This window comes from Anticarsia gemmatalis, chromosome 19, assembly GCF_050436995.1.
Source record: "Anticarsia gemmatalis isolate Benzon Research Colony breed Stoneville strain chromosome 19, ilAntGemm2 primary, whole genome shotgun sequence".
Taxonomy (NCBI): Eukaryota; Metazoa; Arthropoda; class Insecta; order Lepidoptera; family Erebidae; genus Anticarsia; species Anticarsia gemmatalis.
In genome coordinates, this window is record NC_134763.1 from 4,645,572 (window position 1) to 4,668,633 (window position 23,062).

The 23,062-nt window shown below is 34.3% G+C and overlaps 4 protein-coding genes across 5 annotated transcripts; 2 read left to right on the forward strand and 2 right to left on the reverse strand.

Moving 5' to 3' along the window:
• The first annotated feature begins 1,123 nt into the window (after positions 1-1,123).
• On the forward strand, positions 1,124-6,783 carry LOC142981207 (cystathionine beta-synthase-like). The gene is made up of 10 exons (XM_076126937.1): positions 1,124-1,278; positions 2,054-2,154; positions 2,658-2,825; positions 2,903-3,084; positions 3,301-3,522; positions 4,462-4,594; positions 4,940-5,120; positions 5,317-5,451; positions 6,116-6,348; positions 6,553-6,783. The coding sequence occupies exons 1-10, from the start codon at positions 1,262-1,264 to the stop codon at positions 6,624-6,626; spliced, it is 1,446 nt and encodes a 481-aa protein (XP_075983052.1). The 5' UTR covers positions 1,124-1,261; the 3' UTR covers positions 6,627-6,783.
• Positions 6,784-8,098: 1,315 nt separating this feature from the next.
• LOC142980896 (cystathionine beta-synthase-like) lies at positions 8,099-15,196 on the forward strand. The gene is made up of 11 exons (XM_076126488.1): positions 8,099-8,228; positions 8,418-8,534; positions 8,613-8,719; positions 8,951-9,121; positions 9,515-9,696; positions 10,049-10,288; positions 11,828-11,960; positions 12,300-12,477; positions 13,261-13,395; positions 14,170-14,366; positions 14,683-15,196. Exons 2-11 carry the CDS (start codon positions 8,443-8,445, stop codon positions 14,778-14,780), a joined length of 1,533 nt encoding a protein of 510 aa, XP_075982603.1. The 5' UTR covers positions 8,099-8,228; positions 8,418-8,442; the 3' UTR covers positions 14,781-15,196.
• A 953-nt stretch (positions 15,197-16,149) lies between these two features.
• PQBP1 (poly-glutamine tract binding protein 1) lies at positions 16,150-17,151 on the reverse strand. The gene has a single exon (XM_076126490.1). The coding sequence runs from the start codon at positions 17,019-17,021 to the stop codon at positions 16,191-16,193; it is 831 nt and encodes a 276-aa protein (XP_075982605.1). The 5' UTR covers positions 17,022-17,151; the 3' UTR covers positions 16,150-16,190.
• A 1,225-nt stretch (positions 17,152-18,376) lies between these two features.
• On the reverse strand, positions 18,377-22,422 carry LOC142980842 (uncharacterized). 2 transcript variants are annotated; one of them, XM_076126384.1, is made up of 4 exons: positions 21,912-22,422; positions 20,008-21,653; positions 19,025-19,931; positions 18,377-18,498 (listed from the first exon to the last, which is right to left on the reverse strand). In XM_076126384.1, the coding sequence occupies exons 1-4, from the start codon at positions 22,084-22,086 to the stop codon at positions 18,452-18,454; spliced, it is 2,775 nt and encodes a 924-aa protein (XP_075982499.1). In that variant the 5' UTR covers positions 22,087-22,422; the 3' UTR covers positions 18,377-18,451. The 2 variants fall into 2 exon arrangements, with proteins under 2 accessions (XP_075982499.1, XP_075982500.1); XM_076126385.1 differs by having other exon boundaries at positions 19,001-19,931.
• Between the last annotated feature and the right edge of the window lie 640 nt (positions 22,423-23,062).

The following is a 23,062-nucleotide window of genomic DNA, read 5'->3' on the forward strand; positions in this document are numbered from 1 at the left end:
ATATTATGTATTTCACAGAAGAAAATAAATAGATAAGAGGGCTCATATATACAACAAACGAGTATTTTTTCCCGTTTTTTACATTGTAATACTTACGTTTGTGTACCATTATTTTAGCGTCACATAGATATCTGGATTTCGTTGTAAAAATAATAAGCTTACGAAATTAAGAAGTCATAAAATCACAATATTCAGTCACATATTGTCCAGTCAGTAAAGATATAGTGCACATGCAGAGTCAGGATAACGAAGCAATTGGATCCTCTCCGACTCGGCAGCACCGACATTCTACGTTGTTTTTGGTAACTTGACCGCCTCTGTAATCCGAGCGGTAGTTTATGCGACTTACAAGCATTACGAAACTGCGATACTATAACAGATTTTTCATATATCCCGAGATGTGCAATGAAAAGTATTAAGTATATATAGAGCTTTATTCGTGAGAACTTTTAGTAGCAATCAGTAATTAGTAATCAATGTCCTGATACGCACTTCCACATACATATATTATGTTTTTCAATGGGTTAGCTGGCTTTCCATAATGTATGGGAATTAACTACTGATCTTGTGAACTTAATGAATTACATACACCTATTTCATACATTTTTAGACATAATATTATAGGGTTTAGCTTTTGAGTTAGTATATTTGTATTAATATTCAGCTTAGAAAACCCACTCTGATGAATGATAAAATAAATTACCTAACTTTTTCGTCGTCAAAAACCACATCATAATTTTCTTTCATTAACTATTTAGTTATTTGATATTATTTAAAAACGTATAGATGCTACGGGGAACAGATAACAAAATGCAATAAAAGTTTTGAATATCTAAATACATCATGTGATAGGATCATGTGACTATAATGGCATTATAAAATAAACGCTAACCGACAAGTATACAAAAATTCATGATGTTGGTAGGTTTTCAATGTTAATGCTTTTTACATCATGCACGATGTACAAATGAAACTTCTTAGTATAATAGCGAAGGAAGCAAACGGAGGTTATAAATCAGAGTTAATAACTGAAATAGCGGCAAAAAATATAAGTTCTGTCTTCGTGATAAGAAATATATTATCGACATTTTGATTTGTGATAACAAGTACATTATCGAACATACATGGATTGCTATAAAATGCAACGTTCCCTATGTTCATGTTTATAAATTGTAACAAATCTGTGCAGTTTGCCAGTCTCAAACAGTTTTATGTTTTGTAAGCACGTTAGTCGCAAAAGTGATTGAAACGGATTTCAGAAATGACCTGTAACGGCCGGTGAGTAAACAGATTTAATTTAAATTATTCCTGAAACAGATTAACATGTTGTCATTTAAATATAATAATGATTTATTTGTTGATATCATACCAAGGTTGTATGTATAGGTAAATCTTTACGACGCCATAAAATAAAACAATTATATGACATGACTATAACAGACGTTATTCTTGGTTAAAGTTATTTGTCATATTATTTTAACCGAGTGGAGGCTAAGGTCCATGAAAGGGTGAATGAAATGATAATGTGATGATGATTTAATATACCTAGTTTATTAATTTGTAAAATTGAGAATTATTAAAAGCTTTGTAATCTAGATCTGCCATTATGGCCACAAAGCTTTTATTACCAGGTTTACCTTTATTTACCTGTCTATGTACACACATTAATTAATTTGGTTAACTTAAATCATGTCACAAATAACAGCAATCGTGAGGTCTGTGTATCCGTGTATTTTATTTATTGTATAGTTTTTTTTTCAACTAAGAAAAATTGTAGAACATGCCAATGACATAGTAGGTTTTTCATTTCAATGGTAGATGAAAGGGACCAAGTATTTACGGGTACCAAAAGTAAAAGTTTATTTTAACTCAAAGCATATAATATGTTGGAAAATTACACAAACAGAAGTTGTACATAAGATCATCTACCTACGTAGTTAGCTAAACATTCTTCTTCCGGTTATTTGTAATCACGCAGTCTAAACCTTCGGGATTTTTATATTTTCTATACTTTTAACATAGATCAGATATAATGTTAGGGTGTATTTTTCAGAGAGACTAAGGTCTTTGACAATATACTACAATGTATTGGCAACACACCAATGGTGAAATTGAACAGGATACCCAAAGATTATGGGCTCGAGTGCGAAATGTGTAAGTAGTCATTCCTATTACTTACTACACAACAAATTATAGCATTAAATAAATTACTAGACTTAACGGTAAAACTTATAGGTACAGGATTAAAAAAGAAAATATTTTTTAATATTTTTAACGTACTTTTACTTAACTTAAACAACTACAAACTTAAACTTAAAGTCTTAAACTATTCGCAACTATTGCAGCTGGTAACTGATAATGATAACATCTAGACGTTACCTAGACAACTAGTAAGAAGTCATGAGAAGTGATCATAAAAATATCTACTGATAACAATATTTATAAACGAATCTTGCATCGTGATGATATCAATCATGTTTGTATGTACTTGTATTATACACTTTATCAGTGTTGTCATTAATTTTGATAATATACAACGTAGTGGATGAATGACATACTGATTAAATCTACGATATATATTTATGTATATACGTCACGATATGAATACAAGGTCTAAGAAAACCGATAACGTAGTTAATTAAAACGATTGTTTACAGACGCGAAATGCGAGTTTTTAAATCCTGGAGGTTCGATAAAAGATCGCATTTCTTATCAAATGGTAGTTGAGGCTGAGAAGTCTGGTCTCATTAAACCTGGGACTCGTTTAATAGAACCTACTTCAGGGAACACCGGCATTGGGGTATCATTAACTTGTGCTGTAAGAGGTAAATATCACTACGACGTATTTCGATATTAATCAAGCGTGTGAAATATAGTAACAGCCATTATTATTTTCAAACAGGCTACGGTTGCACCATCGTGACTCCAGATAAAAATTCCGATGAAAAGATGAGCACAATGAGTCTTCTTGGTTCCGAAATCGTACAGACCCCGGCCATGGCACACTACGAGGACCCCGAGAGTTTTGTATCGGTTACAAAAAAAATACTGGAAGATAATCCTCACGGCATTTCTTTAGATCAAGTAAATATAACAGCTACTTCGACATTTCTTCTCTTGTCCTCTCATAAACCACTTCAATCTACAGTCTCTACAAATCTCTATAATCTTTGAATTATCGAGACTTCCATCACAAAATTTGTTACTTCCTGATTTTTTTTCTATATTTTTTTATATTGCATTTGTTTAAATATAAATCTTGCTGTTTTAAACCAGCTTTAACGAAACCTTGAATTTCAGTACAAGAACGAAGTAAATTCAAACACCCACTATGAATACACAGCCGAAGAGATTATCGATGCTCTCGGTTCCATCGACATGTTTGTGATGGGATCTGGCACCGGAGGTACCGTCACCGGTGTGGCTCGAAGGCTCAAAGAACATAATCCAAACTGCGTAATCGTTACTGTGGACCCAAAAGGCTCTATTATATTTGGTGAAGGAAAGCCTGTACTTTATTTCGTGAGTATAAACCATTTATACATGCTGAAAACAAGCATTTCGTGTTTGAACAAACCATGAAATCTCGACGTACTACTTATATATTGTTTTATACGAAAATGTACCTAGTTACTAGTTAGTCACGTGCGCCCTTGTTTCTAAATACAACTATGGTCGCCTATATAATTATTTTACTTGTTTCCATTGTTAAATATCAGTCCTTTTAATCAGAAATCAATCAATTTTATCAAACTCTTATTGGCTTTATCTTTCCTTAGAAAACATGAGAGCCGAGACTGATTTATTAAATAAGAAATTAAAATCTTTTTTACATTTATTTTATCGGGTTCGATATCGGAACGTGAATTGTAATCATTCGATCATTTAGCAACACGTGTCCCGAAGGAAAATTTTCAGCTTTCAGGTTTAGATGCAATTAAAATATGAAAACAGTATCTAGGTACCCCCGGCGTAAGTTAATACTTTACAGTCTACTGGATAGTATAAGTTATCTTGGCAATAAATTTTAAAATCTTATGGAAAAACTTCAAGTTAAACTTACACTTGGGATGTTAATGTAGATAATTGCACCTACATTTTTCCACGCATACGCTGCTCAGTTTTACACAATCATTTTCCTGATTTATAAATAGTTATCCATCATACAATCTATAGCCTAACAAAGGTGTTATTATTGGATAATATCGTTAAGTGTAGATACATACATACTCTATCTAACGAGTTGATCTACGAGACAAAGGACAACGCAGATGATACCAAGTGTTTATCTTTGTATATCAAAAGTAAATGTAAATAACAATAGAATAGATAATATTTTAAAATTATCTGTTCAATAATTCAAGTTATTTGGAAGAACTGATGATGACTGAAATTCAATGAAATCCTCGTTTCTAAAAATATCATAAAAAATATCTGTTAATCTTGTATTTTACGTTGCAGGTGGAAGGAATTGGAGGTGATTTCGTGCCAGAAGTTCTAGATAAATCAGTGATCGATAAAGTCGTAAAACCTAACGATTATCAATCTTTTAATATGTCAAGGGAGATAATCAGAAAAGAAGGATTACTGTGCGGTGAGGAACCTTTTGGAGACGTTTACGATTAGATAGTGATTTGCTGCAAACACGTTTAGTTAGAAGGATACAGTTGTTTGTATTTAATTATTTGTTTATCTTTTATCGGTTAATACAAGGGTGTGTAAGTATGTACTTTAACTGAGCACATAAATACTTATGATGAATCGTTTGTGTAAATCAAGCGTAGTTTGTTATATTCAATACCTACTAATATCTGTATTAACCGTAAAAAAAAACCTCTCAATTTCGTTCTAATCACGGAGCAGTTGTAAGCCGCAAACAATAGAATTCTTTTCGGAACTCATAAAAATATTAATAAAATCATTTGTATTATTTTGTTAGGTGGTAGCAGTGGTGCTATTACTTATTCAGCGATACAAGCTGCTAAAGAATTGAACTTAGGACGTGGGAAGAAGGTGGTGGTGATCCTGCCTGATGGGATCCGCAACTACATGACCAAGTTCGTGTCCGACCAGTGGATGGAAGCGCATCTATTCAAAGAACCACCTGAACGAGAATTTATGTACGTGTTTGTATTAAATCGAAACGGCAATACAAAGCTTTTAAAACTAAACGAGATACAGTATTTACAGTTACACACCACAAGTAGATATTTTGCGTGATTAGGTACAACAGCACCGGAGGTGTGTAGTGATGTACTCAGAGATCTGGTGATCTAAAAATTCCGTCTTCCTGATTTAATTTCTCACTTATTTCAGGTGGTGGAAGAGGTCAATAACTAATTTAAAAGTAAACCGCACGGTGCCTGCTGTGAAAGAGCACCAGTCTTGCCTTGAGGCCTTGAATGCAATGGGAACTAAAAACAACGTTGCCTTTGTTATCAATGATGACGGGTAAGTAAATCTATGTATGTATGCTGCCTACAAATTATATGACAATACTAGCTGACCCGCGCAACTTCGCTTGCGTCACATAAGAGAGAATGGGTCAGAATTTTCCACGTTTTTGTAACACTTTTTACTGTTACTCTGCTCCTATTGGTCGTAGCGTGATGATATAAAGTATGTTTTTTTTTCACGAAAAATATTCTCAAAATTATTTATATCTCATAATATAACGAAGTCGCATAAGGCATATCCGCCATTAAAACAGTTGCCATGACAACGGAATTTTGTTATTTCAATGTCATTATAATATTGACTATTCGCGACTTAGTTCGCCACTTGAATTTTTCCGGGAAATTCATCATTTTCCCGGAGTAAAAAGTAGCCTATGTCCTTTCTCGGGTATCAAAATATCTCCCTACCAAATTTCATGCAAATTGGTTCAGTAGTTTAGGCGTGATTAAGTAGCAGACAGACAGACAGACAGACAGACAGACAGACAGACAGAGTTACTTTCGCATTTATAATATTAGTATGGATAATCGGGCTGTTTTTATAATGACTATCATTGTCTCACTAAGCCCACGTGACGTGCCAAGGGTAAAACTTGCTGTGCCTAAGCTTATTTATTATTATTTATCATTAGGTATAGGTGCTATTTTTTTTATTCCAGGTTCCTCAAGGGCATTGTCACCAAGGACAGTTTAAGATCTGAAGCCACAAATCCAAAAAAGAAAGGTAGCCTCGACTTTAGCGATGTAGTCATTAATCATGTTATGAAGAAGTATTACAAAATCGCGGAGAACAGCGGCAACGCTACCGTAGGGCTGGCATCAAGAATATTAGATATAGCACCTTTTGTAGTGGTTGTTGAAGACTTATTAAACGGCAACAACAATATCACAGGTAAATATTATAGTCTAAATCTTCAAACATTTTCCAGTCCAGTCCAGTAGACCCCTAGGAAATCAAGCACAATATTAACGACCTCATAAATAATGTCTTTTGCTACTAAAAAAGTCCTCGGTTATCCTTGTATTCTCATTTTTTAGTTAATAGTAGCGAATAGTGGCATGAAAGTGTCACCATATTTAATTATTATTGTTTCAGGTTCCATTCCAAAGGGCATCCTCACCTCAGAAGTAGTTCTGGATTACATTGTCAGTCATCAGAATCAAATTTGAAGGATAAAGCAACTGAGAACTATTAATTTTATTACAGGAGTATTAATTAAGTTTAAGTTTATATTTCCTACATAACATAACGCAAGTCATAATTAATATTTTCATGTACTTCGCTAAGTAAGGAATTAACTGTTAACACTATTTATTATATAATAAATGATTCAATAATTGATGAGTCTTTTTTTACTTTTATTATTTTTGACTTTAAATCACTGTTTTTATATATCAATCATGATTGTAAAGAATATGGGCCAGTTTCAAGACTTACGGATAAATATGGGATATCTTATCTGATAAATAAAGTGACAGCAAATGTCAATACTCCTCGAGCAAAGGTACCCGTCACATGAATACATAGTAGTCCTGAAAGCGACCGTACCTACGCATTGACACACTTTATACATAATACTGCTGTACTGTACTGATGTATATAAATTAAGTATTTTACGAGTAGGCCCTTGTATCGTTGCTAATTTATTATACCAGAATTTTTTTCAACGCCTACGACATTCATGTTTTATCCGTTCTTGGGATGGTTGCGATGCGATACAACAGCCGCACGGATCGATCTCTGAGGTTAAGCTACGCTTGCCGAGGTTGTTCCGTGGATGGGTGACCATCTTATACATATCGAGTTCCTCCGTGTTTCGGAAGGCACGTTAAATTGTGGGTCCCGGCTGTCATTTTCGAAGATCTTTGACAGTCGTTAACAGTAGTCAGAAGCTTGAAAGTCTGACAACCAGTCTTACCGAAGGGTATCGTGTTAATACTCAAGTAATTGGGTTGTGGAGGTCAGATAGGCAGTCGCTCCATGTAAAACACTGGTATCCAGCTGCATCCGGTGAGACTGGAAGCCGACTCCAACATAGTTTGGAACAAAGGCTAAGCGAATATATATTTAGCAATAGCGTAGCGCGTAGGTAAAGAGAAAAATAACTAAAAATATTTCAGGGCCAATTCTAAAACTACCATAAACCATTAATTAGGTACCTAGGTAATAAGCTATGGTTTATTTCGTTCTTAATACCTAATACATATTATGCTTATAGGGTACAAATAACTTTGTGTTCCTGAAATAGTCTAAATAGAAAATCGCTGCACTAAAAGCAAAATAATAATAAGAGATATAGCCAACTACCCATTACTTACGAGAGAAAAGTGGAGACTGGAGAAATTAACAATGTACATAACAACGACTGCGCCGTAACTACAATCAGTCTACATAGTAGGTACCTAAATAGTTCATAATAATTATCAGAGTTTTAGATCATTGCGTTACATGGTTTTAAGGCACAGTAGAAAAGTGATTTACCTATGTAGGTACCTACTTAAGTTTCAGTCATTCGATAAATTATTGCAACGGTCTTTTATTAAAACGTAGTCAAAGTAATAAACAATATTTCAAATACATATTTGCATTCAATATCATATTAAATAAAAAAATCCTGTCAAGTGGCAAGCATTGACATGTACTGTCTTTTAAAGACAAACTTGTTTGACAAGTGACAAGTACAGGCAGCAAGCAAAATAACATTCAGTCAAGTTTCGCACGCGTACAGAACGCGCGACGAACGATACTATCCAAGTTTTCTAAGTGACGTGGTTAGTAACTTCATTATTAATTAAATCCTATCACACCATACAAGTAGTTAAAATTAACCGACCATCGTGTCATTTAAATTCCTTGATAAGATTGTACAGAAGATTGCTGAACTTGAGGCACCACGTTTTTTTTTATTTATTATCTGATTGTGAGTCTCTTTTAACATTTTGTTTGTAATTACTCAATAGGTCTGAATTAAGAAAATCCTGTAAAATGTCGAACCATGTAGAGTCCAACCACACAGTGGAAAGTGCGGTGAAAAAATATTTTAACCTCAAGGAGATGCCGCACATTGTGAGAACTCTGTAAGTATTAAACTTAGCCATTAGTATTTATAGACAGTGTAAATGTATGGAGACTTTATGTTATGTTTTATTTTTTAGAGACAGGAATCAGAAAATACATTCAGATATTTTGAATGTTATTGGCAATACACCATTGGTGAAGCTCTCTAAGATTCCTAAAGATGAAGGACTCAAATGTGAAATGTGTAAGTATCCATGTCACTATAACTCCTTATTTGAAGAATTGACTCAATTAATGAGACTTCAAAGTCCAATCCATAAAAAATATTAATACTTGTAATACAATTTTCAGTGGTAGTTACCATATTAAATTTGTGAAAGAAAATAGATTTCCCTAAAAATATTTTTTTATTAAGTATTTACCTAGTATCTGTTTATTTAATCAAACGGAAATGTAAAAGCAAATTAATTTTCAGATGCAAAATGTGAGTTTCTAAACCCTGGTGGATCTGTAAAGGATCGTATTGCATACCGCATGGTATTAGACGCTGAGCAGAGAGGAGTACTGCAGCCGGGCAAGTCTGTCATTGTGGAGCCAACATCAGGCAATACAGGCATTGGTCTGGCACTTGCTGCTGCTGTAAAAGGTAGTTAAATCATTTGTGTTGATGTTTGAATTGTCCAATGATGTGACATTTTTTGTACATTGTGTGTTATTAAAAGTTACATAAATCAAAAATATATAAGGATGTGTTAACATACCACTGTTGAATAATGGTCTTAACATCCTTAAACATATATTTATTGTGAATATAATTAGAAAACATTTGTTAATAGTCCATAATTCTTTAAATAAAATGTCAAGTCATGTCAATTGGAACTGCTTGATGACTGCAAACTTCATTACTTAAATCCAGATCCAACAATGTACAGATGCAAACTGTAGGTATGCTCTAGGAAGTATTACAACCTGTAAAAATATGTTTCAGAGAATAAATTTATTATGAACTATTAACTAAAAAAATTATGGTTGTCCACAGGTTACAGATGCATAATAGTATTGCCTGAAAAAATGTCAGATGAGAAAGTTAATACACTTGTGGCATTGGGTGCGGAGATTATCCGTACACCAACTGAAGCTGCATGGGATGACCCTGAGAGTAACATCATGGTAGCTCATAGACTTTCTAAGGAGATCCCTGATGCTGTCATTTTGGACCAAGTAAGTTAATAAAGCTGACTGAGGATTCATATTTACGAATATTATTTGACCCTGGTTAACTTTAGATCAATCAACATAAACTACTTTAAAGTTAGTTAACTAAAAGTAGCAAGATTCTTCAAACGATATAATTTTTATACCAACCTTATCATCAAAGTATCTTTTAATTGAAATTCGAGTATTATTTCGTTACGACACGCCCACTGAGAATCGCGTGACCTCGCAAAAAACAACACTTTTATAATACCTAACTGAAGAGGTTATCATTAGTGATAAAATTATTGTTTAACTTTTGTGATAATATTATAATTTTTTTCTATATTATTAGTATATCATAATGTAAACATTACAGTATAACAATGTGTGCAACCCATTGGCTCATTACGATGGGACTGCGGAGGAGATCCTGTGGTCTATGGATGATGATGTGGACATGGTGGTCATGGGTGCAGGCACCAGTGGCACCGTGTCGGGTGTCGCCCACAAGATCAAGGAACGCTGCCCCAAGTGCCAGATTGTTGGTGCAGATCCATATGGCTCTATACTAGCCCAACCAGAGAACTTGAATGAGTCCGATGTTCAAGTGTATGAGGTAATTGTAATATTTGAACAAACCTGCCATGCATAGTGGTGTCATTGGACTATGAAGTTAATAAAACACTTTTGTCGTGTACAGTACAATAGTCACTCAAGTATTTAGTAAGTCTGTGTTATATTTGTTTGTTAGTAAGAACATGCTATAAACCAACAAAAAAGGTCAGTTGAGAATTATTACACTATATTTTAATATCAAAATCAAGACTGTCTTGCGAAAATTGGGATATATGGAGACTCTAAGTCAAACACTGTTAAAGTGACACTGCTCAGTTATTATTATTATAATACGCATTTGCTCGATAAATAATTCAATTAGCAGCACTGCTTAGATTTATTAGATCTCATAAATATGTAGAACCTGATTCTATATTCCGCATCTAAAGTACTTCAGCTCAGTCCTTGCAAACTTTTGTATTCTGTTGCACATACAAATTTATATTATACAAATTTTATTTTCTTCTAAAAGTTCATATTACTACTTAAAAGCCACATTTATACTTTTCAGATGCGAAACTTATTACATTAAATTAATAGGTAGGTACCTAATGTTAAAATATTCGTGTTTTTCAGGGTCATTCCACCAACTGATATTAAGATAAATCATCTGATATTAAAATTTGATTGCTCAGTCACGTCAGTAGGTATCCCCTTGAAACTTTTAATAACAACAATAGGTAGTACGCAGTTCATCACCGTCGTTATACTTCATTTTTATTCATAACCATGACGTTTTCATACATATTTATGATATCTACATTAGTGATCAACCATAACCGAACGTAGCGTTCAAAGTTCAGGTCTAACGCAATACAATTTTGCAAAACAATGTTTAGTTTCACTTGGTGACGTATGTTCTACATAAGTATTGATAAAGTCGGTCTCAAACACGAAAATATTTTTCATTCCACGAGCATGATGTTAGCTTACATCATGTTTACAGTTGAACGGTTGATACAAATTTCAATAATGTAATAAAATGATGCATGTTTAAGTTATCGCGCTTCTTAGCGTGTCTTTAATAATGTTATTAAACGGTTCGAATATAATTTGAATCAAAACAAATAATATGGTCATGTGTAAAACAAATGCAAAGTGCCAAATCATTTTAACTTCATGACGACTTATTTCGATGTCTTTAAATAAACGCTTTTGGGATATCACGAATCTAGTATTGTAGGCAATATTTAGAAATCTCGTAAATTTAAGCGTTTAATTAAATGAATCGCAAAAATAAGCTTGGCCTGTTCTTCATAGTTTAAGTATATATAGTTCTCCTGAACTACAAATAGTAGATAGGTGTCCATGCCGAGGGATACACCACGAGTACCATGACTCTTAAAATGCTATTCAAGTTTAATTTTCTATAAAAAGGGATCCTAACGCATTTGGTCTGTAGAACTTTGATCATTTTAGCCTGCTAACATGCAGACTAATTTGCATTCGAGTGGCATAATTAAGTAGAAGAAAATGACGAGCAGTCCTTAGTATTCTTAAACATAAAGTTATTGATAAAAACATTACATAATTTTAACAGGTGGAAGGTATCGGCTACGACTTTCTGCCAGGCGCGCTTGACCGGACCGTTATCGATAAATGGGTGAAGACTGAAGACAAAACATCACTGGAAATGGCAAGGAGACTTATCAAGGACGAAGGGTTACTTTGCGGTAATTATATTTATACATTTCTACATCCACCTAATTATCTTATTAGGCACCTATTTAATATTTACACAAATATACAACGTACACAAATATACGACAAAAACGATTTTAGAACTTTAAACAATACTTGTCTCAATAATTTTTAAGCCATTTCATTCAGGATATTTTCCAATACAAAATTCTATTCCAATAGCCAATTCCGCAAAAGGTCGATTATTCCAGAAAGAAAAATAATATAATTAATTTTTATCTGTTCCTGTATTCGAACACGAAACCTCTGCGCATCACTTGCTGGAATTCCAGACAGTTGTTTTATAATATTGTGTGTATTGTAAATGGTAGGTGGCAGCAGTGGTTCAGCGATGTGGGCGGCCGTGCAAGCCGCGAGGTCTCTGAAGGAAGGTCAGAAGTGCGTGGTGTTGTTGCCCGACAACATCCGCAACTACATGACCAAGTTCATATCTGACCAGTGGATGGAGGCGCGCCATTTCAAGCCCCTCGTCAAAAAAGACAACCTCTCGTAAGTTTTTCGTACAATTTATTTCAAGCAAACTCTTGCATACAGCCATTAAACTGGGTTTTTAAGCGAATAGCAGTATGTATTAAACATTAATGGAGGAGGAAAAACAACAATAAAATGTTTGTTTTCTCCTTAAGGTGAGTAATACAAATACCAACATTTTGCGCGATGTAATAAATTGTTTATTCATGCTGACAGAGCACACTGTCTTATTTATGCTTTTTGTTGGATCTTTCCCACCAGTCCCTTTGAGTTGTCCCGTGATAGGATAAAAGTAAAACCAGAAACGTAGCAAAAAAAAAACTTTCGCAAATGTTTAAGTTATGTTACGTATTTGTATGTATTATCTTTAAATATATTTTAAATATGTACAATTATCGATCCAATATTGTAATTATTCTGCTAAATGATTGATATTAACCTTCCTGACAGATAAACTCTCGAGCTTGCGAATTGTAATGATACGTCAATAATTGCGCAATTATTAACGTGTCACGGTGTTATCGACTTAACAATAACTATTTAAGCGCATGTTGGCGATAACACTCATTTATGGTTTTAATAACATTCGGAACACTTTTACTAGGTCTTTGTAGCAAAATCTCAGTGCCCCAATAGAAGAATAATTTAACACTATACAATTTTTTTTACATAATATTGAAAGGTGAAATGCTAGCTTGCTTTTCGTTGCCCCTGAAACATTCCTATTCTAGCCAAAATTATTAATCGGTACAAAAATCTCAGAACTGATTATTTTATTAAAGATGGAACATTATTTCACAGCTGGTGGGAGAAGCCAGTATCGGAGGATATTGTGCAGCCTGTCAAGAGCATACCCCATGATACAAGTCTCTCAGACGCACTTGCCACTTTAAAAGAGACACGTGCGCCTGTTCTTACAGTCGTTAATGATAAAGGGTAAGAAAAATAAAAATAACATAAATAAATATTGTTGGACAACTCACACACGGTCATTTGGTTCCAAACTAAGCAGAGCTTGTACTATGGTAACCAAATAACTGATAAACATACTTATATATTTCTAAATACATACTTATATAGATAAATTGACAACCAGGCTCAGAACAAATACTCGTGTTCATCACACAAAGATTTGTCCCGGGTAGGATTCGAACCCACCACACGCGGCACTACGGTTGATGCGGCGAGGTGACCGCTTAAACAACTGCGCCAAAGGTGCAGTTAAAAAAAAAAAAAAAAGAAAAGACGGAACATTTATATTTAGTTAAATTATATGAGAGAGATTTAATTATGAAAGTGGCAAAGCAGATTCACTGTCACTTCACTGGCATACTTATGTGATCAAAGTTACTCAAACAACAAAGATAGCTATGGTTTTTACAGTAAATAAAAAATAAACTACCACCATAAAGTAAAGTAATCTGACACAAAAAATCAAAACATGTCAAAATGAACAGAAATAATATAAATTTTTAAATGAGCGTGACTAATGATTTTCCTTTTATTAATGTTAATACTCTTTGTGTACCTATCAGTAATAGTTGTAAATAGCTTAGGGGACCAAGGCAACGATGGAAAATTTTAGAATTAATTACACGATGTTCTATTCTCTGGTAGTTGTTATTATTTGTAAAACCATCTGATTTAGAAATACATAACAAAGAGTAGGTACATTACTAATATTTTTATGTAAAAAATTTAAACTTACAGATCTGCAGTCGGTTTGTTGACAGCAGACAACGTTCGAAAACGAGTAGTAAACCTTTCGGGTTGTGCTTCTGCTTCTGATGGACTAGATAAATATATCATTAAAAAGTATTACAAAGTGGATCTGGCACATCAACCTACCTTGGGACTGGTTTCGCGGATGCTTGATGTAGCGCCCTACGTCATCGTTGTAAAAACTGGTAATTATTTGATTTTAACCTGTAAACGAGTTCTTGTGGGAATATATTTCTATTTACATTTTATTTTATTTACAAAGTATATGGTTACAAAAGCTAGAAGTGTTTCGTACGAACCGAGCGTACACTTCATACACTTCTTTAATGTAATGCCGAATAGTGAATACGAAGATACTCCGCGACTAATATAATCTTTAAAAACTTGGCAATTATTTCGAAGAAAAGATACATGTATCGAATATAAATTGTAAAACTAAAAATTTCCACGATTGACGTACCTACATTATAAAAGTTATTTATTTTTTGTTTGCTTTTGCAGATGCATCCACCAACAATCAGCGCCCAATAGGACTTCTAACCTCTGAAGATTTATTAGTGTATGTTTCGACTGAGAAAAAACATATGAATGGCAATTAACATCTTTAGGCATAAAATCTTTACATCATATACAATTTTAAAAAGATTTTTTATATCTATAATATTTTACATAACTGCCAATTAATTCTATTATAAGTATATCGATATTATAATGCATTTTCATATAGCTCGTGGCATTTTTAAGTAATATGGTGCTATGAAATTTTAAAATATGTTGTGAAATTGTAAATAGACTGTGAAAGTGAACGTTCTTTGAACCACCATTACATATTAGGCGATAATTTTATTCTATTGGTAACTTATTTAGCCAACTGTTATTACTTTTCCATACTGTCACAACTTGTGGGATCAAGTTAACGATTCTGTATTATTTTATAGTTTCAAGATATAGACCGATAAAACAGACAAGCTGTTTATTAACTTATCTGCAAGGAAATATATACATTTTGACTGGTTCCCTTTTTTCTTTTAACCTTTATTATCTTTCAAGCTATTTTGTTTATTTGCTATCACATTTTATACCCAATGGTGTAGGGATGTATAAAATATACTCAAGAAGAGGTGTAGAGATGTTTAAAATGCTGATCATGTTTGAAGAATGTTTAAAGGGATGCTATATTTATCCTGCTACGAGAGTGTCCATTCAGAAATTCAGCAAGTAGCGTCGGATGTAGTCCATGTTTCATAATATAACAGTACCTACTTAACCTGTTTGTTTAATGATAGCAACTGATAAATTGTCGCGAGTGTCAACAACCCCTCAATAGTCCCAGCCCCTGAGTGAATTAAGGTGAAAGGATATATGAGTACATAAATTGCTGTAGCTATGTAAGCTATCCAACAGGAAAAAAAATGCTTGCCTAATGGTCAATGCTATCACTCCATTCAATCTAAATTACTATGAGCTAGTACTACTAGCTACCAACAGACTATCGTAAATTATTAAGATTATTGATATGAAGATCATACATTATAGATGTGGTCAACATTAGTAAAATCTAATAAAACAAGTATATTTAGTTTTGAATAATGAGCCAATTTCACAATGTGGTAATTGAAAATGAACACCTAACCTATGCCTTGTTTCCTGTAGGTTGCTACCTCACTTATCTGATCAATTTCCAGTCTTCACACCTAGCTAGTGTTTATCATTTTAAGAAAATAGTTAGCTTTAGAAATGAATTTGGCACTGTATTAAATAGGTATATTAGGTATCACTTTTATGCATTTTATACTTAAACATACTAAGGACCAGTTTCGCCACTTCAAAATTTCTATTAGATAAATACCTTATATTACATAAAATTTATACTGTTTTTATATACATTTCACTCAATTTAGCAGTTACCTAGTTTATATGACACATTTTAAATATATTATAGTCTCTATTAGAAATAAAAGACAAATAATAATTATCTCTGACGTTTTTATTTCAAATTGCAAATGTGATTAGGGTGATGGTTCTGATTGCTTAGCATTAGCTGCAAGTATTGCCCCAGGAGCAGGATATGGGCGCATTTGATAGAGAGAACCTGATGCTGTTGTGTCTACTCCAGTTTTAGCATGCGAGTCTAAACCAGATGTCCAGTTACCTCTCGGTATATCAGAGTAGGAAGCAGGATCCATAGGGTCCAAGTCATTGTCTTTAACTCTTGGTCTCTTATTTCTGTGGTGGATAGGATCTTTCTCTTTTTCTTTCCGTTCCTGTTTTTTCTCTTTGTGGTTTTGTTGAGGCACTTCTTGATCAGAGGCCTCACTACTGTCATCACTTTCATCACCCTCTTTAAACAATCGCTCCTCACGTAGATGCGCCGCACTTTCACCAGGCGTCGCGCGAGGGTGCGCGGGAGGTATCCAACTGACCAAATTATTGTGAATGTTCCAAAAGTAGTGTTGTCCATAACCTTCATCATACACTTCTTCCCAACCAGGCGGTAACGGCCATAGTTCCAAAGCTTTCTTCTTATATTCTAAATAAGTCTCATCTGGAACTGCTTTTCCATTTTTCCATCGTTTAACACAAAATTTTGAACATTCGTGGTAAACGTTGCTTTTATTTGGACAGCCCTTATGACCTTTAATGGGATCCACGTTCACGCCCTCTATACCTTCCCAAAATGATTCCTTATTGGTGCGGTCATCAGGTTTACTATCATAATCTTCAGCAATAATTTCTTCGTTAACTTGAACGGGTGTATCGTTATTAACTTCTGCATCTGATTTCGGTTTTAACAGCCCCCTTTTTGCTAAACGAGCAGCTAAGGCAGGTGGCAGTGGCATTTTATGTGTTTTAGCAACTAATAATCTCGTTTATTTAGCACAATTTATTGTTAGGTAGCCAATAAATCAACAAATTAATCTCCCAACACCAAACAAGCAGGGCAATACAACATTTATAATGTGATCTGTCAAGTGTCAGTTTTAATGACAGTTATGACGTTTTGGACACACGTTTGCCAGATTAAAATAATTGCTGACTTTGTTTGCTTTATGTAGAAATACATTCTCATAAATCTTGGAATACAACCTATATGATTGGACTACAAAAAAATCCAAAAATCCAAATCAAAAAATCAATTATGATTCTTATGCATTTCAAAGAACGTTTATCAGTTATATGGTTTCCATAGAACAAACTTAGTTTGAAAATTCTTTGACTGTTAAGCTAACGATATGATAACGACATCAGATAGATGTGGTCATACGATGTCATCGAGTTGGTTTAATGATGAGCCTTAAAGGTGTAATTTAAAGGTTCGATGTACCTACACAAACTGTGCACGTAACCATTTTAACATTAAAAGCAGAGGGATACATTTTATTAGACCCCTGCATTAGTCAACTACTACGCCATCGATACATTAGGTTATTATTTTAAGTATCTACCTCACTTGGTTGATTTTGTCGTTGTTTATCTTCGTTCTCTCTGTTATCTTATGAACCTCATAACCGATTTCACAATGATAAATGTTTACTAAGGTTGTTTTCTTAAGTACATACGCCGTCACTTTATCTACAGGATAGATCACCCGGCACTTATCCTTAAGTCGAGTAACTGAGTATATTTAGACCTGCGCATTTGATAATATTATTGATTGTACCTACATAGTGTATAGCAGTGCTGCCATCTCGCTTACGTCATGATTATCCTTGCTAAACTGTAGAAAGCCTAGCCCGTAAAACCTTGTTTAAGATATACAGGGTGTTAAATAGACAGTTGTCCAAACGTTGTAGGCGATTGATCTGGACCACTGCTGCCTCGTTCGTTCCATTGAACCTAAATTGGTATTTTTGTTTTGCGTATGGCTAGTCATTTCGAAGGGTATAGAGTGAAGAAGTATTTAGGAAAGCCAAAGAACTTTACTGCTATAAAAATAGCACAAAACAGGTCTTCAAGAGTTTTAAGTATCATAATTATATCTGAAGCGGTTAGTCTTAATTTTAGTTGAATGGTACGAAAGTGTTGGCACTAGAGAACCATCTGCCTATCACTCTGTATAACAGAAAATCTGTAAACTAACTCTATATAATTAGAAAACAGCCTTTAGGCATTTACCTTACAGCCTTATAAGTTGGGATCAATAAACGGGGCTGAACATTTCGGTAAAACACCAAAACAAATAATTAAAAATATATCAAATAAATAGTTGTGCTTTATTACTTCCCATATAAATACAGTGATTTTATAACATACATACATTCACGAAAATTTATGAATGATTCCAAAGCAAAAAATACACCAGTACATTCTTGAATTCTGAAAAGGAAATTATAATAATTAAAATTTAATTAAAATGCAATCTAGTTACAATACCATGAAGCCTTAATAGCCTGACTCAGCTCTACGATATACCCAAGTGACCTATTAGGCAAGTCAACATATTATTTACAAGTCCATCGAATTTACTTACATAAAACATAATTCGGACTGACTAAACAATATACAATCACTAAACACAACACCTACAAAACTATAAAAGTTATAAAACTAACTACACAAAAAGAAAAATATATAAAGAATCATATGACATAAAATATGTATATTATAACGGAACCTGTTCAAACTAAACAATTGTATCTACTCATACATCATGTGTTAGTTCGTCATTTTTTATATAGGTACCTGCCGGTAATTTTATATGTCGTATTTACTACTTGTCCGCAGTCTACGTGAGAGATAATAGGTACAAGGCAAGCGGCGACGAATTACCGAATAGCAGTACATGCGATGGCCTTGATATTAGGGAAATAATTATCACCTGATAATAGATGTCTTCACTCACCACTGACGACTGTTGTGTCACTGCGCGACACCCTAGTTGGAAGAACAGCGTCATGAAACTCTCCTGAATGCGTTAACTTCGAACTCGCAGAATCCTCGTTGGAAATGTAAGGCGTTACAACATCCATTTCATCAGAATTCATTTTAATAAAAGATTTTCTTTTTTGTTTTAATTGTGTTTCTGCTTCATCTATTTTTGCATTATAAACATCAGTACTTTGCTCGCTAACTTTAGTTGTTTCTAAACATCCGTTCTCAACAGGCGTGTCCTTACCATTTTCCTTATCTATTTCTTCTTTAGTGATTATAATATTATCGTTTATTAGCTGCTCACCTACAATATCGTGATCGTGATCATTCAGCGATAATTCTTTTACAGAATCGAAATCTTCGCTCAATTTGCCGCTATTATTACTCGGAGGAGAGATTGATTGTATAGCATCTTCCCTTTTCAACTGTTTCCGTCGTTCACTTTTGTCGTAACCTAATGGATGCAAATTGATTGAAGAAGGAGGGCTGCTATCTAAAGATAACTCCATTGAAGTAATTAAACTCTCATCTCTACTTAAATAATTTTCTCCCTCAGGTACAATATGAATGTTTAATATAGTTTTATTCTTATTTTGATCATTGTCCGCTTCTAGTGATGTGATAGATGGCTCATTTGAATTACTAGTAACTAAAGAATTGGTGGAAACAGTTTTATTTGAATTCAATTTATTCCTAACCAAGAATCCTCTCACGTGTGCTTGAATTATAGTAGCAGCACTAGATAGTGTAGAAGAATCATCAGATAACGAGAGTGACTTTTCCTCATTTACTGTTTGCAAAACTGTATCCATTCTAGTGAGACCATGTGCCCTTCTCTCTATACTTAAAGCACTTGCAATAGGAAAGTCACATTCTTCCTGAAAGAAAAATTTTACTAGTTTGTTACATAGTATTTTTAAGAACTATCAAAATATCACTATGAAAATATTTTACCTTGTTTTTATCATCTCCTTCCAAAAAGTTAGTGTCCTCATTATTGCTATCTTCAAAAGTAGAACCTCTGCTTTTAAAAAGAAATGTACGAAATACCTTTTGTATGGTTACAGCAGCTGTTTCTAGATCCATGTTGCTGGCATCAGTATTGTCGTTTTGTGAATTTTCACCCATATTGTCTCCTTTACTAATATTGTCGTTGCTAGATATAGTGTTTTTGGAATGGGCATCACCATCGTGGTCATTTAAATTATTATCAGTTTCTTTATTATGATCAGCACTCCTGTTATCAATTTTCGACACGTCGCCGTCGGAAGAGATTTCCTTTTCTTCCTTAGTTGTATTTTTTACAACGTGATGCACATCACCAATCGAACCGTCCGTCACTAGAGTAGAAATATCACCGTCTACATTGAGCGATGTCAAATCTAAGGGAGATTCGTGTTCAGTGCGCTCTCTATTAGGAGGTTCTTTCAATGTTTCATTATTATCATTCAAACAGCCAGTTTCATTATTTCCTTGATCATTGATATTGTCAATTTCATGTAAAACTGGGTCGCTTTCGATTGTATCAGTATTACCTAACGATTGGACCTCTACACTTTGTGTCTGTGGGCTTTCTTTGTCGAATGACTCAGTAATAACATTATCGTTTTCGCCGGTATTACTTAAGTCTGTCGTATTTTTATGCAAAACGTTTTCAGTTTTGTCTGGCTCTTGGATTTCATTAGTATCTACGGCTCGCTGGGAATCCTCGTTATTACCTGAATAAATTTCATCGTGATTCAGTGAATGCGTGTCTTTGGCATTTTCAGTATTAATCGGATTGTGGTCATTCAACTGGTGGATAACGTCGTTATCAATGGGCTTTTGTGCGGTTTCAACTAGGTGATTTTCATTCGAATTATGCCCTTCAATGTCAACTATCTCTGTCCCCGCTGCTACGCTTCCAGTATCACCTGTGTCCACTGTCAAATTCTGATCCGTTATAACTGTTTCCACTTGTTTTATTTGTGGGTTGGGTTCGGTATTCGCATTTTCTGTATGGCTGCTATCTTCAACAGAGTCATTTGATTGCCTGGGTATTGGCGATTGTGGACTGATTTCTGGCCCATCACTGCACAGTGTGTTTGTATTATCTAAACTGCCAACGTCTTTACACGTAGTTTCAATATCCGATTCCAAATGTACGACACCGTCTTCTTTAACATCATCTTTTTCTTCATTTTCAATTCCCATATTTTCGTCTTTTCTAGCAAGTTCGTCGTTTGGAACTTCGTCGTTTGCTTTATCTTTATCGACCGCAATATTTTGTGATAAATCTACTTGTAAAGTAGAATCATGAGCAATTTCAACTTCGGATGATTTCTCCAACGCTATTTCATGGTGTACAGGCGGTTTAAGACTAATATGCATGAGACTGGATAACAAAGATCCGTCCTTATTGGAATTATCATTCGAAGTTTGTATATCTTGTTCCGTAACTTGCTGTTGATCTGCTATTAACGAACTGTTTGCGTCATTTGTGCTTTGTTGCCATAATTGGAAGTTTTCGTCATATGCTTGGCGACGTTTTTCGGCCCTTTGCCTAACCTTTTCTTGAGCCCTGGCAATTTTTTCCTCTAACGATAGTGAAGTTGTACGCGCTGTAATATTATCAATTGGTTTTTATTTTTTACTACTATTAGCGTCTAAACTACCATGATTAAATACAACAAATTACAACATTTTATTATATAACAACCGTGTTTAACAATTTTGTTAACGTTCAAAAACTAAACGCACGTGTGATGTTCACACCGTCTATAATACCTATTGTGTCTATTAGGTAAGTTCCACTGATTACCTATCTACTAAAATTGGTCAGCTAGCAACGGAAATAATATTAATAAAATATAACTTACAGGGGCCATCTCTTTTTTCCAGTAGCTGTTGTACATGCCCAGCACAAAATCCATAAATATCGGTTGGATTGTGTTTCAGCACTTCTTTTGTTAATCCTTCCATTAACTCTACCAAACCTGGAGGCATCTTGGGTGGTGATGGCCTGTAATAGGCTCGCGAACCAGTGAGTCTCATTGCGCCCTTGTAGGTTTAAACAATTTATATGATTTAAAGTATGTATATCCTTATTAGTGGCAGTTTATGAAACTAAACCCAAATATCAACTTTAATCTTCTCCTCGATTAACCGTTATAGACTGTGTCGCGGAGAGAAATAAAATCAATGCTGCCGGTGCCCAGTCTTATAGGGTTTTGTGTTTGTACTGTGGTAGTCATAGCAATGTGCTAACTTGAACTTGATTTTGTTGCGTGGTCTGATATCGATCCCACAACTGTTACTATGGGTTCAATGGACCGATTCATGTTCAATGACTAGGTTCAACCGAGAATATAACAATCTATGCCAAACCAACTAAAAAACGGTGCTATACCGTGATCTGATGAATCGATATTAGCATTCAGGAGTAACTTAATTAAGATGATTACTTAGAACATGCAAATCACTCTATAAAATCTGATTGGGCCTCGTTCAGAAATGAAAAACGGAGTAATGTGAAAATTTCTTGTGTATTTCCAATGTAGTTTGCGCAACTGAGTAATCACTAGGGGAACGTTAACTCCAGAGGACAGTAGGTGAGGCGACGGACGAGCGAGGCCGGCGCTTACTACAAACCGCCGCGGGGCGCCTACGCGTACATTATGTTTACTTAAAGAATTCAATTCATGTGAGTCAACTTTTTTATTTCCATACTGTGTTCTATAATAGTAATTTATATAAGATCATATATAATTTTTGCAATGTTAATACATTTTACATAACAAACATCTCCATAGTGTACATACATACACACGCAGTAGCGCTAAGTCGCGGCGCGTATCGGTATATACAGAGGCGCGGGCTGCGGCTGGCCGCAACGCCGCGGCGCTCTACAAAGTGATGATAGAAAAAATTAATTGCTACAATAATATCATACAAATTAATGACTATTCCCTTACAAATTATTATATCTACTTTTAGCATTGTTCTACTCCAATATAATCCAAATTAACGT

Coding starts and splice junctions, on each gene's coding strand:
- LOC142981207 (XM_076126937.1), top strand. Junction 4,595..4,939: donor AAAAGAAGGATTACTGTGCG/GTGAGGAACCTT, acceptor TTATTTTGTTAG/GTGGTAGCAGTGGTGCTATT. Junction 5,452..6,115: donor TTTGTTATCAATGATGACGG/GTAAGTAAATCT, acceptor TTTTTATTCCAG/GTTCCTCAAGGGCATTGTCA.
- LOC142980896 (XM_076126488.1), top strand. CDS start 8,443: ATGTCGAACCATGTAGAGTCCAACCACACAGTGGAAAGTGCGGTGAAA. Junction 10,289..11,827: donor CCGATGTTCAAGTGTATGAG/GTAATTGTAATA, acceptor TAATTTTAACAG/GTGGAAGGTATCGGCTACGA. Junction 11,961..12,299: donor GGACGAAGGGTTACTTTGCG/GTAATTATATTT, acceptor TGTAAATGGTAG/GTGGCAGCAGTGGTTCAGCG.
- PQBP1 (XM_076126490.1), bottom strand. CDS start 17,021: ATGCCACTGCCACCTGCCTTAGCTGCTCGTTTAGCAAAAAGGGGGCTG.
- LOC142980842 (XM_076126384.1), bottom strand. CDS start 22,086: ATGAGACTCACTGGTTCGCGAGCCTATTACAGGCCATCACCACCCAAG. Junction 21,654..21,911: donor GGAAAAAAGAGATGGCCCCT/GTAAGTTATATT, acceptor ATAATATTACAG/CGCGTACAACTTCACTATCG. Junction 18,499..19,024: donor TGACACAACAGTCGTCAGTG/GTGAGTGAAGAC, acceptor TTTCCTTTTCAG/AATTCAAGAATGTACTGGTG.